Here is a 17,555-nt window from a genome sequence, read left to right as displayed (position 1 = left end):
GATCCTGTTAGTATGCTGTGTTCCAGGGCTCAGTGTCTCGTGGGGGTAACGTAATCCCGCAGTAAATCTAACGGGCCCCGCCAGGCACACACAGAGGGGGATGTGCACATCCCAGCACCTCAGCCCCCACCCCCAGAAAGAAAGCGGTCTCCCTGCCCTACAGCCCCCGACCAGCTCCTGCTTGCTTCTCTATCTCCTCCCTCACATCAGCAAAACTGCTTGATGACGAAAGCAGCCCTGAAGTGAAGGAGGAGGAGACAGGAGGGCATCATGGTCATAAACGAGCATTTGGTGGCTAGGGAATTTCTCTGCCCTACCCGCATCCCTTCCCTCCCTTAAATTCTCTCTCTCTCTGTCTCTCATATGTGTGTATATATATATATATATATATATATATATATATATATATATACACACACACATACATGAGAGAGACATCCTTTCTGATTCTGTATCTGGCTAAGTTCCCACATTCACTAGAATAAGAGCAGCTTTAAAAAATTTTTATAGTCTTTAAGGAAGAGTTTTAAGAGAGAAATGTCAGGACCATGATTTACAAACAGGAAAAAAAAGGTCCATTACCTTAGCATCATTTCCCGAGTGCAGCATTCACCCTCACCCACACCTGTTTGGTGCAACAAATTAATTAAACAGGATGGCATTCATTGATTAACAATTTATTTCTACGTGTAGCCCCAATGGCTAGCTTTAGAGAAAATACAAGGGGAGGAGGTGGGAGTGGGAGGGCTGGGACTAGGTTCTGCAGTGAGGATGAGTCGGTACCATTGTTTCTGAGACAGATTTTTTAAATGCGCTCCTGGTTTCCCCCGTCTCTGCCCTCGACTCCTGTCATCTCTCTTCTCTGCCTGCTTTGTTCTCCTCCTTCAGTGTCTGTGCCAGGGAGATTGAAAAGGAGAACTTTGGATGCGACGCAACATGTATTAGTGGAGAGAAATATTTATTCTTTAAAAAAGGAAGAAGAAGGTCTCCTGCACAATTTCTACCTCAGGGCTCCAACACTATGTTGTCTTTGAAAAATTTCCTGCTTCTCTGCAATCCCTGGAGCTGGCCATGTTCAGATATTTACAGCAAAATAGAAATAAACTATAGGTCACAGCATAGGGAATGAAGAGACAGGCATGCGCAGGTGCAGTACTGAAGCCCTATCAGGAGGGAGGCTGTGCACAGAATGAGGGCCTGCCTCGTGGCGGGAGGTTAAACAGCCAGGAACACTGTGCGGCTGCACCGTGTCCTTCCGCCAAGGAGCTCAAAGACTGACGGACATGGAGCATCTATACCGGCCTGGGCACCCGGATGTTGATGGCAGAGATGAACGGTGTATGGGAGAGGGATGTAGGGCTGGCAGAGAATCCCCCCACATAGCGGCCTCCAAGGTAGGCCGTGAAACACTCACTGTTCTCAGCAGTGCCTGCGTCACTGCATACTCTTCAAAGAGGACTTTGGAAGGGGTCAGCAGGGAGAGGTGGTGGACTAGAAATGGGGTGAAAGAGAAAAGATGACCTCAGTGATGCTTTCTGGCTAGATGTTTCTTCTCAAAGTTTATATATTATTTTCTTTAATGTGTTTTTTACATAGTATTAGAGTCCATGCCTTACGAGCTCACAGGAGTGGTCACAACATGTTGATTTTCTTTTCCTGGGGGGAGAAGATGGCGGAGGGGGGTGAAGTTGTAGATAATAACCAAATTGGGATATTGGAAAGCAGCCAATTTAACTGGCAGATGCCCCCCTCCCCCCTGAGGTGCAAATCAGAAAATGCATGACGTGCTGCTGGTTTCTGATTCTGTCTTACTGAAAATAAACCAAAGGTCTCAGAAATCAATTGGAAAGTGTTGGATTATGTTCAGAATTCAGCAAGGCACCAAATGGATTATCCAAACCACTTCTTGTCCTGAATTGTTTTTTAAACTTGGTTTATAGAAGTGTACTTGAAGAAATCTTTATGTTCAACATAGCTTCATATATATATATATATATATATATATATATATATATATATATATATATATATAAGTCATTACAACATTATCAACGCTATCCCCACCTCTTAAGAAGGTTAGGGTCACTTTGAACACACCTCTGGTTTTCCTTTGGGCAGGAAAGCAACCATATTAACATTTCTCTTTTAAAGTTAACAAAACTGTATACCATGTGTGACATCCAGCTTTTAAAGCAGATGTTAAAATGTGATCACCACGTTTGATATACGTCTATCTGGGGACGCCATACGCTGACAGGCCGCTGAGTTTTCTCAGCAATATGGACTCCTCACTGCAAAGTCATGGCCTGAAAATTCCTGGCCTCGAGGTGGGACTTGAGAGTCAGTGGCTTTCAGAACTTGAACTTCCCCAGTTGAACAAAGACCTATTTATTGCTTGTGACGTGGCTTCCAGTCCAATATCTGTCCTTGGTATCGTGCAGGCCCTGGAGCCAGCAGGGAGGGCTGGTAGAGTTTAATGTCTACCTGCAAGTGTGTTATCGACTTTATTTTCCTGAAGGAGAAATCAAGGTATCTAAGGTTTATTGATTGGCCTATAGTGATTCAGTGAGTCGGAAGGGAATAGGGAGTAAAACCAATTCCCTGGCATCATCTCCCAAGCACACAACCCCTTACCTTGCAATGGCAGGACTGGAAGTCAAGGTTCCATCTCAGAGAATTTGATCAGAAAATATATGAAGGGTGATTCTGAAACCACAGAAGCATTGAAAAAGTCATAAAGATGTATAATGTATGATAGCATTTACCAGCTATAAATAGGGCAGTGCAAGGAGAAAAAATAGAGACCTTGGAAATCCATTGGGTCAGGAGAAATAGAAACTGCTTAATATTTCATTAAAAATGGATCTTCTTAAATTGCACTTTGATATCTTTGGGCGAAAGACGATATGTAAGAACTAAGGTGTTGTTATGTATGACTCTTCGTTATTAATCATTTGGACTGTTATTGAACTAAAACATCAACAAGATATTTTCTCCCTCTGAGTGGGGCAGTCACCATGTGTTTTGGGCACTGTTTGAAGTATATGAAAATCCACTTCACTTGTCCACAAAAGCACTTAGGCTACAAGGGACAATGGTAACTAAAATGCCATGCTAGAAAGTGGACACTTCCGGGGCAGTTCTAAATGAGAAACTCTTGTGAAGAAAGCCTTAGAGTCTGGGGGCCAGAGCGGACCTTGCAAATCAGCTCATGCAATCCCCTCATTTAATGGAGGAGGAAATTGGGGCCTGGGGGAGGTACAGATATTTGCCCACACCTAGGAGCTAATTAACAGCAGAGTCTGGTTCCTGGTTCAGTGGTGTTTGGACTTTTTTTTCCCACTACACCCACCTCAGAGTGAGAGGTATACAAAAAGTTTATTAAAATAAGATGGTATTCCTTCAGCCAAGGGTCCAGAGAGCAGAAGGCAGATATGAGCCCAAGGTCAAGAGCAAACAAGACACCAAGAAGGACCTAGGCTTGGAAACGGGAAGGATAATTTGAGGTCACATTGAAAGAGGCTTCGTTGGGTTCCAGGGGTGGGAGAAGAGTGAGCAAAACTGAATAGCAGAATGAAGGTCAATTTGAGCACCAGGTGGATGTCCTCAGGGACGTCAACCACGTGCCTGCCTCCCTTTCTGGCTGAGGCCACTGTAGACAGAGATCCAGGGGCTCACCCAAGCCTGTGGCCACACGCATCCATGGGAACACCAGCCCCTCCCCAGGTGTGTACCCACACGTGTGTGCCCCCCGTGCCCACGGGCAGCCGGCCTTCCCAAGGCAGTCCACAAAGTCGTTTCCTTACTGAGGCAGGAGAGGAAAGGTTTCTTGGTGTTGTCCGCCAAGGCTGAGAAATGAAGGGGTCAGATAAGATAAAACTGGATATTAAAAACACGAGACGTGCTGTGTTTCTAAACGGCACCGGCGTGGTGTGTACGCTGTGGATTAGCAGCTGTGTTAAAGTTCAGAGCCACTCAACACTCCAATTATATATTCACGTGGGAAACCAAGCCCCCGCCTCTGCCCCCTCGCTTACGGACGCCTCAGCATCTCCTGTTGGAGGTCACACACAGCCACCGTCACCATCCTCAGGGAGTAGGCCAGTGGGGACCCACCACTGCTCACAGCAGCCGTCTGAAATGAGCAGAGGGCTGCATTTGCTTCTTCCCTGCCAAAGCAAAACAAAACAAAACAAAGCAAAGAGCCTCTGCCTCACGCTGAATTCCCGCAGAACTGATTAATCTCCTTCCCTTGGATTCAGTTCCTCCATCCCTCTCCTCAGAGCTTCAGAGGAAGCCAAGGAACGGGCATGGCGAGGCTGAGATCGTGCTGGGCCCTGGGCCCTCCTGCCGGTGGCCCCTCCCCAGATTAGATCACAGAGGTTCAGGCGCCTCTCTCTTCCCCTAGGCCTTCTCCCAGGTGTCTGGAACTAACCCTCTTTCCTTCTGCTTTCGTGGCCCTTCTTCTTCCTCTGCTTTGTCTTCTCGCCCCTCTGTGTCCTCAATCACTATGCAGGAAGCAGCCAGACCGAAGCTGGGAGGGATAGGTGGGCACACAGTCCCGCCTTGGTTCTCCGTGCGGTCTGCAGGGAGCAGAGGAGGAAACTGGTGGACTGGGACCAGGGCAGAGGCTCCCCAGGGGAGGAGAAGGAGCGGCAAGGCTGGTGCGGGAGGTCCCCTGGAATCAATGGGCTCAACACCAGGAACGAGGGGTTGCAACTGAATACCGTGGTCCAGGGAAAACTTGTTTCCTCCTCTCCTTCCCTCTGTTTCTCTTAAACAGGCCACTTCCCCTCATTTGGCAAAAGCTATGATGGCTCTGAGCCTTCACCCCCACCGTCAGTGGGGGCTCTTAACAGCTCTAACTTTTGACCTTCATAAGTGGGAAATATAGAAGATTCAAGGTTGCCAAATGGCAGAGTTCCTGGTTACAGTTCCTGAGGAAGCAAGGACCACGTTGTTCATTAGCTCTAAGCTTCTGTGCTGCTCTTTGCTGTTACTCGGGTCATTCTACGCTGGGATTATGAACACCCTGGGAGCAAGCACATGACTGAACAGCAACTCTACTTCCATTCCACCCATGCTTGGGGACGACTCCTAGCCACCAACATAAACGCTGCAGATGTAGACGAGACGAGAGTCAAGGGAGAAAACCACAAGCCTGAAATCTAAAAATGTGGCAAGGGCTTGAGATCTGGACAGACATCTCTGAGCCTCAGTTTTTTCATCAATAAAGTGGAAATAATAGTACTTACTTCCCAGAATGTTGTAGGCCTAATTATGTTTACACAGTGTCTGGCTCAATGAGATTCCAATATACCATTTTCCCCATTCCCCTTATCCCAGGTCTGTCAGTGCCTAAACAGCTCGCATGTTATAGGTGCCAGGAGCTGAAGGAGCTTGTCCCCCTACCCAGGAGAAATTGCTAGTTGTTGCAGAGTTGCCTGTGAGTGGACTTACGGTCACATGGTTGTTAGAGCTATGACAGGTATGATCTAGAAGCGATGGTTAGTTGGTCTTTCCCTTCACGCTTATCCAGGGAAACCAAGAGAAACTTACATATACTTGTTGCAGCTACTCTTTCCTTTTTTAATGGAGAACACAAAAAAACCCAAGGCCGTTATTGATTTGGGCCATCTGGTAAGCTAGGACTTGCTCCTACCATGTTGGATTAGAAGCTACTCTGGAAAGCCTTTCCTCCCATAAGAGGTGCAGTGGTCAGATGGGGACAGGGATGGATTTCATTACAGGGCAGGGTCTACAGTGAGAGAAAGCCAGAGCAGGGCTCCAGCGGCCTGTCTGCAACCCTGACCCTACAACAAAGACCAGAAAGAACCAAGCAAGTGTTGACTGACACGGGGGCACCGGGGGTGGACAGCTCCCACCCTCTCACCCCTCCACGGAGCAGGGAGACCTCTAGGGAACTAACAGAAACAACTGTGAAGCACTTTCTGATTATAAAATACCCGGCACTCTTCCTCTAGGCCTGAAACCTGAGGAAAAGGGAGAGTCAAGTTCAAGCTAGTGAGAGAGGTCCACAACCCTAAAAGATGACATTGTCGCTCCATTTTTTGTTTGTTTTTTGTTCTGCGGTACGCGGGCCTCTCACTGTTGTGGCCTCTCCCGTTGCGGAGCACAGGCTCTGGACGCGCAGGCTCAGCAGCCACGGCTCAGGGGCCCAGCTGCTCCGCGGCATGTGGGATCTTCCCGGACCGGGGCACGAACCCGTGTCCCCTGCGTCGGCAGGCGGACTCTCAACCAATGCGCCACCAGGGAAGCCCTGTCGCTCCATTTTTAAAGGATATTCTACTTTCTTTTTCCCCTCCCTCCCTCCCTCCCTCCCTCCCTCTCTCTCTCTGTCTCTCTGTCTCTCTCTCTCTGTCTCTGTCTCTCTCTCTCTCTCTCTCTCTCTCTCTCTCTCTCTCTCTCTCTCTCTCTCTCGACTTCTGAAAGTGTTTTCCTTTCATGGTGCCTTCCTCTGCTGGCCCTCAGGCCCAGAGGCAAAATTTTCCTTCCCTCCAAAAGTTTTTGTGAAGACCATGTATTGCTTTCAACTTAGAGCAGTGTGAGAAATTACATTTTTTTCATGGTGTTTCTAAAACAGCACCAAACAACAAACCCACTGATTATTTCTAAGCTTAAGGGAAATAAAATTGAACAGACCTTTCCCTCTCCGTCAGAGGCTGCGTGGCTCACCTGCATACGGGGATTTTGCTATAACATGGATTCGTGTGTGATGTTACAGGTCTTCCAAGCCAACAACGATGCCACGGAGGTGGTTCTGAACAAGCTGCACTCACCGCTGCTGACACGCTTCGTCAGGGTCCGTCCACAGACCTGGCACTCGGGCATCGCCCTCCGCCTGGAGCTCTTCGGCTGCCGGGTCACAGGTGAAGTGGGGCTCCTGTGAGGTCGGGGGGCTCTGCGCCCCCTCCCAGCACTCTGCAAACGGCTTGATTGTACCACGTGACCTTAGCAGAAGGCTGGCTCTTACCTGTAACTCCCTGTATGGGTATTGAATGCACACTGACTCTAGACCCTGCCTTGCCGGCTACCATTTCTTCACGCACACTCCACTCACTCATTCGCTGCACAAATACTTATGGAAGGCCCACTGTGTGCCAGGCCACACATTGGGAGCTGGAAGTGAATAAGAGGAGGGAACGAGCAGATGGGGTCTCTGACATGCTGGAACTTTCAGGCGGGTAGGCAAGATAGATAATAAACAAATGTAAGTACAGGGGTAATTATACACTAAGATGCATGTGTGAAGGAAAAGGACAGGATGCTCTGAGAGTGAGTGAGGGGACCTCACTGAGTGTCGATTGAAAGTTTGGGGACAGCCTTTCTGAGGATGTGACACTTAAACTCGGGGATGAGTAAAGAGTAGTCTGATGGTGACTGAGGGGAAGAGCATTTTGGGTAGAGGGAACAGCATGTTCCAGGATGCTGGCAGGATGCAAGGCAGTAAAGAGCTGTGGTAACACATGTGAAATTAAGATCTGGTCCCAGGAACGGTTCCATCTAGTTCGGGAAATAATCCCCTGGGTAACAATTCAATGCTCAGCTGAGCTCCCCTGCACTCACTGCCCCTAGGAGGGTCAGTAGGGACTGTGTCACCAAGGATGTGAGAGTCCTTGGCTAACAACATGAGACACTCGGCCATGCCAGGCACCACGCTGAGATCTTTTATATTGTAACTAACAGAATCCATGCAACAACTCCCAAGAGGTAAGTACTGCTGTTAGCCCTCCTTTAGGCCTGGGGAAACTGAGGCACAGAGCACTTCGATTATTTTCCCAAAGTCAAGCAGCTAGTAAGTGACAAAGCAAATGTGAATCCAGCTAACCCAGCTGAGCTCTTAACCACAGCGCTATCCCACCTTGAAATGCAAAGAAATCAGTGCTGACTTCAAAGTGTTTGACAGTCAGGTTCTTCGACACTTCCCTACTGGTTGGGGGTGGTTCCAGTTAGCAGGGTACCAGCATGACCTCTTGTACCTTCCTCCCTCTCCGCAGACGCCCCCTGCTCCGACATGCTGGGCATGCTCTCGGGCCTCATTGCCGACTCCCAGATCTCTGCTTCCTCCACCCGCGAGTACCTCTGGAGCCCCAGTGCTGCCCGCCTGGTCAGCAGCCGCTCAGGCTGGTTCCCTCGGATCCCTCAGGCCCAGCCGGGCGAGGAGTGGCTCCAGGTAGACCTGGGAGCGCCCAAGACCGTGAAAGGCGTCATCATCCAGGGAGCCCGCGGAGGAGACAGCATCACTGCCGTGGAAGCCAGGGCGTTTGTGCGCAAGTTCAAAGTCGCCTACAGCCTAAACGGCAAAGACTGGGAGCACATCCAGGACCCCAGGACCCAGCAGCCGAAGGTAGGGTGTTCCCGGAGGACTCCCTAACCTTGCCCCAAACAGGGAGGTTGATTTGGGGGATGTTGATTTCCCATCTAGATGGTCATCACCAACCCCTGCCCGTCAAACAAATATTAACTGAGAGATTACTTTGTGCCAAGCCCTCTGCTAAATGCCTTATTTTAGCCTTTACAACATCTCTAGAAGGTAGGTCCTTTCGTCCCTCCCATTTTAGAGGTAACAAAACTGAGGCTTGATGTCATGCCAGGGTCGTACAGTACCTGTGGTAGAGCCATGATTCAGACCCAAGTCTCACTCCAGAGCCCAAATGCCTAACCACTGCTCAACACTGCCTTTCTACTGTCTTGGACACTCTTTCTACCCTGTTTCAGATAAAGTGTCCTTGGAACTGGCCAGACATCCAAAGGGGATGTGGTTTTTGGAGGCTCAACTGTAGAAACTAGTGAATTACTTCCAAAAACAACTGTGTTTTTCTGAGTGTTGCTGCACTCCTTTGTATTTTCCTAGGCTTGACTACTTAGATCTTTCTTGCCTCTCACATGGAGGCTGGGAAGAGGCAAGAGAAACTAACTCCAGTCCAGAAGCGCAGGCCAGTGTAACACCCGCTTCTGCCCTCGGAGGAGTGAAGGTCAGCCCTCAACGAGGGGCACCGAGGAGCCCCAGGAAAGGGAGAGGACATCACAGCCCTGTCCCTCTCCAGGTTAATCGCCCAGTCAGCCAGGTGTTCCGATCCTCATTGCTAAGTTACCCCTCATTTTCCTCAGAAGAGCAGGGCCCCTAATAAGGAAGGGGTATCACATGTCTCTGTTTAGCAAATGTTTTCCACTCTTAATGCAGAGGCAAGGTCTGGGTTGGAGGTTTTGCAGTGCTGATGTAAACTCCCAGCTCATAATTCCAGCGGCTTGGAAAGGCTCAGTGCTTGGTAACTGGAACCTTCAGTGGATGGAGCAGAAGTCGGACCACTGGCTCCCCCAGGGACAGCTGACCCTGGCTTTTTTTTTTTTTTTTTTTTTTTTCGGTACGCGGGCCTCTCCCTGTTGTGGCCTCTCCCGTCGCAAAGCACAGGCTCCGGACGCGCAGGCTCAGCGGCCATGGCTCACAGGCCCAGCTGATCCGCGGCATGTGGGATCCCCCTGGACCATGGGATCTTCCACGAACCCGTGTCCCCTGCGTCGGCAGGCGGACTCTCAACCACTGTGCCACCAGGGAAGCCCCACCCTGGCTCTTCTTGACTATTCTGGGGGCCTTGGAAAGGAGATGATCTTAGCCAGGCTCAGAGCCTGCCCTCCCCGTGACAGTGCCCCCCTTTTGGAATTGTGGGCATCCTGCAAAATGAGTTGGCTCTGCCTCATTCCTAGATGCTAATCAGCTACAGCCCCTGGCACACCTGCACACCAACAGTCCCCTAAGTCACTGGTTCACAGGTACGCTCTGGGTTGGGTCCCCCACCCGGCTTCAGCCAGGGCAGCCCCACTGTCATCCATTTTATGAGGTGTGGCTTTAGGTGAGGTTTCTTTTGACAGAATTTCTTCCACTAAAACAAAGGTTGGGGGAACACAGTCTTAGATTATCAGGGTGTGACCAGTGGAAATTGTCATTAGCCTAGAAAAGGGATGGTCACTCTCCCTTCAGCCTCTCAGTGACCTGGCATTTTCTAAACCTAGACTTTCAAGCTGGGACTTTCTAAATCTAGACTTTTAAGCATCTGGGAAAGAACTTCTTTTTCTAGTAAACCGAGAACTTCAGAACAGGCAAGACAGCCTAAATGCCCTTCACTCCTCTCCAGCCAAATCCAGCTTAAGACTCACGCAGAGCCGAATTCTGAGTCCTCAGTTTCACTCCAAGGATAGAGAACAGAACCCAGCAATTGCCACTTTCATCTGCTCCCCATCTGCCGTGTTTCTCCCAAATGAATAAAAACCTTGGTCTGAGAATGGGGCTCCCACGGACCAAAACGGGCAGTGACCATGAATTAACTTGAAGCTGCCTTCCGGTTGGATGTGAGGGGTGAGGTGGGAAGGGGGGAGGAAGGAGCAGAAGGGAGGAGTGAGGAGGGCTCCCACCTAAGAAGGGCTGAGCAGCCTGTCTCCCCTGCAGCTGTTTGAAGGGAACATGCACTACGACACCCCTGACATCCGGAGGTTTGACCCTGTCCTGGCGCAGTACGTGCGGGTGTACCCTGAGAGGTGGTCCCCTGCGGGCATTGGGATGCGGCTGGAGGTGCTGGGCTGTGACTGGACAGGTAAGGCCCTCTTTCCACTGTGGGTCTCACTCACATGGTCTCATGACCCCGGCTTCCTGGGATGGCCTGGGAGGAGGTCAGACCACGACAGGGATGGGGCAGAGGGGCAGCCATCCCTGGGGTGAAGCCCCATCAGTTCAAAACCCTGCTGCCTCCTGCCTGCCCTGGGCTGCACTTTGTTCTGCCTCAAACCACCGGCACTGCGGCCTCTGGACTCAGGACAGCTCCTCAAGGGATGTGCTTTGTCATTTTTAAAGGATCATTTCAGTCCTCCAACCCCAGTCTCTCAAAAACAAATCATAACCACACACTGCCCACCCAAATTCAATTAGACCCTGACTCTTCAGGCCAGAGGGCTGTGGCTGTTGATTTAGGGAAGAAAAAAAAATGCTCATGATAATAAAGTAATCGGTTTATGTCTGAATCTGGCCTCCAGATGTCTGTGGCTAAGAGACTTCATTTTCATTTCGAAGCCACATCTGTAAAAGGCATTTATTTGCTCAGGAGGGACCCTGTTGCAGGGGAGCTGCCGAGAGCCCGACTTCTTCCCCGTGTGCCGCAGGAGGCTCGCTGGGCTCCACCCTGCGTCGCAGGCCCTGGGAGCACCTCCGAGTCTCCTGGACGAAGATGAGGCCCGCTGATCATGGCCACCCTCCAGGTTTCCCGGGAAGCACCCCATCCACCCTTCCGAGTCGGGTCCGCCTCCCCTCCAGGCCCCGCCCTCCTCCCCGGGGCAGGGCTGGGACAGATCCCAGCTCAAGCCGGAGCCGGAGCTCGCTCGCTGCCTGCCAAACGGAGCTGGGGGTGGGGTGGGGTGAGGCAGCAGGCAGGACCCCGGCCCCAGGTATCTCCATTTTCCTGTCTGTGCCGTACCTGTCAGCAGCTCACCCAGCAGGGGATCGTGGAGGATTAGTAAGAGCATGTCGGAGAAGTGCTTTCGGCTCCCGGGGAGAAAAGTGCTGCCTGTGTGCCGTTATGATGGCGCCGAGGAAGTGTCCCGTTGAGGCACGGAGGCTGGGAATCGGGCCCAAATTAGCCTTTCTCACCTTTCAATGGAAGGCAGCCCCAGTGAACATATTTTAGTGGGAAGACACTTTACTCGCCATCACGGAGTGAGGCAAGGTTCCCTGCAGCCCGCTGAGTGTTCCTCACCTGTCCTCTCGCAGGCGCTGAAAACTGCCCTCCAACAGTGACACAAGCTGGCTTCTTCTGGCCAGAATCAGAGGCTTAGAGATGCAGGGGCCCCGAGGGCTTCTAGGCCAGTGGTTTTCAAACGTTTCTGACCACCATCCACAATTTAAAATAAATTTATATCACGAGCCACTCGACTTACAAGCATGCGTGCACACAAGCACACACACACGTGTGTGCTTATGGGATATAGTGTATCATGAAGCACCTGGACTCGGGGGACAGATCGCCAAGTTCAAGTTCTGCCTCTGCCGATCTCGGTTATCCTAGCTGAAGAAGGGGGGGGTGACCATAGCATATCTACACCCCCCAGGGTTATCATGAGGATTCAGTCAAATAATGGATATAAAATACTTAGCCTGCTGCTTGGCACCTAATAAACTTGTTACAGTAAGTAAGTGTGACTGAAACAAAAGGTTCCCAAAGCGGTGCTCATCCTTGCCGCGTGAGTATACTCTGAAATATTATAGCCCCTATTTTAAAACGCTAGTCCTGACTCGTGAAATTGATCTACAACCTGTTGACAAGGGTGACATACAGTTTGAAAAAAAAATCACCGATCTAGGCCAATGCCTCCTTCACAGAGAGGGAAACTGAGTCCCAGAGAGAGCAGCCACTTGCCGGAGGCTGACCAGCTACTGACTCATACTTCCCCCCTGTCCATGGTCCTCTGTGCCACGCCTCTTCCCAGGCTGGCCCTGCTTTATGACCGGCTGGACAATTGCTATTGGCCTTTTCCTCCTATTGCCCCCTGCCAAGCTGGCCCAAATTACACCGGTGATGGTCAGCAACAGGTTTCTCATTTCAAAGTCCTCCTGGCTGTTCCTTGGAAGATCAGAGTAGGGGCTCGATACCCTCCGCCCAGCCTCCTTCCCTTTGAAGTCTCTGACATCTGTTTTCAATTGCCAGGGAGCGTAGTTTGATGGGCAGTTAGCTCTAAGTGTCCAGTACAAACACAGTGGACACAGAGGCCGGCTACCGTTTCCTCACTCATTCACACGGCCTGCCCTCTCATTGCCTCACCCACCCCCTGTGCCCCTGGATTGAACGTTATCTCTCTGCCACCCAGCTCACCCACTCCGCTACCTAACGTTTCCAGGAACCTCTCTCCCAGGCCACGTGGCTTTCTGCTTGTCAAATTTCCATTCATTTCTGTGACTCCTCCTTGTTCCCTTCATTCCTACCCCAAAAGGATAACAGGGAAAATAATGGGCTGGGTTGAGTTACTGCAGCTAAATAATTTGACAGGGCTGCTTCACCTGTTCATTTGTTTGGATTTCAAATGATGACTTCTTGCCTTGCTGACCACGGTTTGCTTTACAACGGAGTTTGAGATTCTGTGGCACAGTAACAAATATGAACTTACAAGTTAGGACGCTTTGAGGTTATTTGCCCAGCCACGTTTGGTCACCTGCTACTTGTATTTTGAATAAGTTGCCAACATTGACAGGGCTGGAGATTTTCCCTGGAGATTTTGTTTCTTTGTTTGTTTCATGCGAGGGGAAAAAAAAGATCTTTTTGCAAGATCTGGCCACACTGGGCCACCTCGCCTCGGATCCTCAACCTGCTGGAACCAGTCACGTGGTGGCCTCCTTTAAACCAGGTGTGCAGGACCCTTCTGCCATCTCCTGTCCCAGCCTTTACTCTCCCAGCCCCCAGCAGGCCATCCTCCCTTACAGTAGCAGTTAGCCTCCTAGAAGCATTTGAATTTGCCACACCCTGACCTAAAGGCACAGCCCCAAATTATTTCCACTGAATGGAGTCTGAGTCACTTTGAGCCCATATTCTTTTCCATCCGGTTTTGGGCAAACGCGAACGACGATGTCTGGGGTCGCACCTCCCAGGCTGTCTGGCTTGGCCATGACTTCAGCCGTTGTGCTTCTGGTTATCTTGTAATAGGTGGGCCCCCAGGTCGGGTTAGCTTTGGTTCCGTCTGACTCAGAGAAGGCAAAGAGAAGGCCCGTGCCACGCGCAAACAGGGCCCGTTCCACACACAAACAGGGCTGAGCCCGAGACGCGACAGCAGTCACCCAAGGGGCTGTGCTCAGACAGGTGTTTTCCACAGGACGGAAGCTCACTGCATTAACCCCGATTGTTTTCAGACCATTTTTGATGGGTGTCCTTCATTGCTTATGTGTGTGTGTCACCCACATCTGTGTCTGAAACAGAACACCCAGAGCACGTTGAGCCCTGCCTGTGGTCAGTGTCGCCCACATTCATTACTGCCTGGTGCGCATGGCCTTTTGAGCCGGCCTCAGGGCCTCTGCTGTGGAGTAGAGTGTGGGTTTGTGTTCTTGCCTCCATTACGGCTATTTCTACAGCTTGGGACCGTTCTCCTTAACACAGGCCATGGTCCTGACATCATCACAGCACACAGAAGTGACGTCATGGGTGTGTGTGTGTCCATCTTGGATTTCCTTTTTTCTTTCTTCTTGAAAGGCCCACCCTTGGAGAGGAGACTTAGTATTTGGCATCCTCCTGCTGGGTTTTGACACAGGCTGCTGCATGTGGTCTTCACTCCCCTTCCTTTGCCTTTCTGCAGACTCAAAGCCAACGGTTGAGACACTGGGACCCACCGTGAAGGGCGAAGAGACCACCACCCCGTACCCCATTGACGAGGAGGCCACGGAGTGCGGGGAGAACTGCAGCTTTGAGGATGGTGAGGATGGGGCCAGAGCCGTATTTCATCCAGGATGGTATGGGTGCCGACCAGTCGCAGTGGAGGCTGGCCCATGGCTGGGTCCGGGACCTGGGGGTCCCCTAGGTCAGAGGTCAGGGAAGTGTGGTACTTAGGGGCTTGGGGCAGTGGCTATTTCCAACCAATCTAGAAGCATTCAGATATTGGCACAACCAGTACAGCCCTACATCAGCTGAGGTAAGGGGCCATCCAAAGAGGATGGCTCCCTTGAGTAGTCTCCTTTCCTAGCCCTCACTTCGTATCTTTAGAATGCACAACTGTGATCGCCCCTCCTGCTAAGCTTGTCTCCGGGGCACAGTCAAGGGAAGATCCGGCCGTCATCTGGGTGACTTGGTCAGTGGAGCGCGATAGGTTAACTCAGCAGTTAACCATGATTTAATTGCGTTGCCCTGTGTCTTTTACCACCACCGGTTGAGAAAGCCTGACAATTAGGATTATAAAATAGGGCACCGCCTCCTCCACGAGGCGAGCGCAGGTCATGACAAAGACAGAAGTATGAAAAGGCACCTCACCCCTTCCTCAAAACTCAGGGCCACCTATTTGCGATTAGTCTCTTCACATGGGAAATCGACTGCGTTTTCATTTTATCTTCTAAGCATATCCAAGTTAGAGAAAAATAATAATTGGAAGAGCCCAAAAGGACATCACATTTTCAATCTTCCTGCTAAGGTCGCAGAATATGAGGACATTCCTTAACAAACTACAAAGTTTGTAACACCTGGCATTTGGGGCTAGAATTTAATGCTTGACAGCCTCAATTTACAGTAAATTACCGATCGTTATTAAACGTTCATTAAACCAAATGAGGGAAGATTGGTGAAGAGGCTTGGGAAGTGATGGAGACATAAAGACGTAGCGCCGAGTCGGTAGGTAGATGGTGAAATCTGTGGGTCCGCACCCTTAGCCACTTGACAGTATGAGAAACTGCAAGGATGCAGTGGACGTCTCCCCAACATGGCTACAAAGAAGAATGGGAGGGGAGCCAAAAGTAAATGCTGAAGTTGTGTGACTGCAAAATGGTAATTTAATGCATATGCTCTCAGGAATGTGCTCTTGTACATTGCGTGGGCCGGGGGACACTCTTGGTCAGGGATAGTTGAATACAGAATTCTGACATTTTAATGAACTTGTTTTTGTTTTATGAAGAGGAGAAAGAGACTTGGAGAATCTTCCAAGACATGTTGGAAAGAGTTGGAGAGCCAAAAGTGGGGCGCTCTCATTTACTGTGTGCTGTTGGATCAGCAGGGTTTGCTCGGTGCAGGGCAAAAGGAGGGGGTTTTGTCTAAATGGCAATCCAAAGGAAAATGTAAGGACTTTCAGAAGTTTAATATAATTTTCCCTTCTATAGTGGTTTGTTTCATTTGGGGTTTCTTTGGTGGTTCCTCCCCTCTCGCTTTTTTTTTTTTTTTTTTTTTTGCCAAAGATCTCTTTGTGGAATTGGGTTCCTGAGATACAGTATGCGTATAAACATTAGAGAGGAATTATGGTATATTGAATTACTCCATATTTTTGAACGGAAAAATAGAAACTTAGAAGTTGTCGGGAAAAGGGGATGGGGAGGGCTAAGGGCTGACTTTTCCAAGCCACAGGTTGATGCTTCTGTAATAGATTCCATGTGTTTCTTCTCAGCTCAAGCTGACTTTGGCCAAGGGTGGGCAAGTATTAAATATTCTTTCTTGGGAAGGGGAGACACAAGCAGGACCCGGTGGCAACCTGCTGCCACGGCCAGCAGTGCCCTTCCCCTCAGAGGTGATCCGTCCTCGCCCCCCGGGGCGGGAGCAGTGTGTTTCCACCAGTCGACTGTTCCCTTTAGACTTCCTAACCTGCCTTCCCCACGGAAATTCCTCTCTGGGAACCCTGAGAAGGGAAGTGAAAAGGCCAAAGACCCCACTTCCTCCCTCCTACCAGCGTTAGCCAACACTTTTCCGCTGTCTCCGCAGCTACTGAGGACAAGAGTCCAAATCTGGGTTCCCGTTTCCTCTCTTTCCCCACCTCCACCCCACCCCCGACTTAATCACGTGTTCGGCACCAGCTCAGACTGGATTTGTAGAGCTGAGTGGAACCTCCAAAGAAACACTTTGGGTTCGGTCTGTTCGCTTAGAGGTGAACAGCCGGGCAGACGGGGGCGAGCCATTGTGTGGTCTCTTAGATTTCCATTCTCTGCCGTCCCTGGAATCCTGGCGTTCAGGCACTCGGAGCCATGTAAAATTATTTTTCCTCCTGGTCAGCGCTGAGCTGGGCGGCAGGCTGGTCTGGTGCCCTCAATTTGCCCTAACATGCCAAATCGCCCGCCTGGCAGTGCCTCCCCCGGCGATGCTGAACTGACCCGGTCTTCTGAAACAAGAGGCCTGGCACAGGGAGGTGAAGGGCAAACAAGCCTCCCTTGTTTCCAAGATCACTTTCTCCTCCCTGGCCAGCACCTCCCGCATGTTGAATTTCAGCCTCTCCGGATGCCAACGGGCTGTCCCTCACTGCTGACAGCCAGGTTGGCAGGATCCTGCCTTCCACTGAGGCAATGGGGAGACATTCTTCTCTGGCATTTTAGGGAACAGCAGTTTCCACATTTGTCTGCTCTCCAGAGTGGACAGAAGAGGCCGATTAGAGCCTGAAGCCGTTTGGTGGCCTCATTTATAATCGCTTACTATGGGAACCGCTGGCAGCCTTGGCTTTCATGCCTGGGAAGGATGAGACCAAAGGCTGACCCTAAAGCCAGCCATCGCCAAGATGAGTTAAATGAATAAGCAAAGGGAGCCTCTTCTTTCTCTGCCCTCCCCTTAGGCCCTGCCAGCCGTTTAAATAGCACCACGGTGGCTGTTCTCCGAACCCATTTCATTTGCCTTGTTTCGGGGGTTTTGTTTTCCCTTTTAGACAAAGATTTGCAGCTCCCTTCAGGATTCAACTGCAACTTTGATTTCCCCGAGGAGCCCTGTGGTTGGATGTACGACCGTGCCAAGTGGCTCCAAAGCACCTGGACCGGCAGCTCCGGCCCCAGCGACCGGACGTTTCCAGGTAAGCCAGCCTCGAGTTAAGCGATGAGAGAGTTAAGGCCAGCCTGC

At 50.6% G+C, this 17,555-nt stretch overlaps 1 protein-coding gene across 9 annotated transcripts in view; it reads left to right on the top strand.

Annotated features, from left to right (window-relative positions):
• The window catches only part of NRP2 (neuropilin 2), a 115,664-nt gene that overhangs the window by 53,234 nt on the left and 44,875 nt on the right, over positions 1 to 17,555 (top strand). For all 9 annotated transcript variants that reach the window (XM_019939069.3, XM_019939068.3, XM_019939071.3 and 6 more), the window contains exons 8-12: positions 6,746 to 6,890; positions 8,019 to 8,368; positions 10,466 to 10,610; positions 14,344 to 14,460; positions 17,368 to 17,508. In XM_019939069.3, the coding sequence (XP_019794628.1) occupies positions 6,746 to 6,890; positions 8,019 to 8,368; positions 10,466 to 10,610; positions 14,344 to 14,460; positions 17,368 to 17,508 (898 nt within the window). The remainder of the gene's footprint in view (positions 1 to 6,745; positions 6,891 to 8,018; positions 8,369 to 10,465; positions 10,611 to 14,343; positions 14,461 to 17,367; positions 17,509 to 17,555) is intronic.

The sequence above is a fragment of the Tursiops truncatus genome, chromosome 7 (assembly GCF_011762595.2).
Source record: "Tursiops truncatus isolate mTurTru1 chromosome 7, mTurTru1.mat.Y, whole genome shotgun sequence".
Taxonomy (NCBI): domain Eukaryota; kingdom Metazoa; phylum Chordata; class Mammalia; order Artiodactyla; family Delphinidae; genus Tursiops; species Tursiops truncatus.
This window is presented reverse-complemented; position numbering and strand designations above follow the sequence as displayed.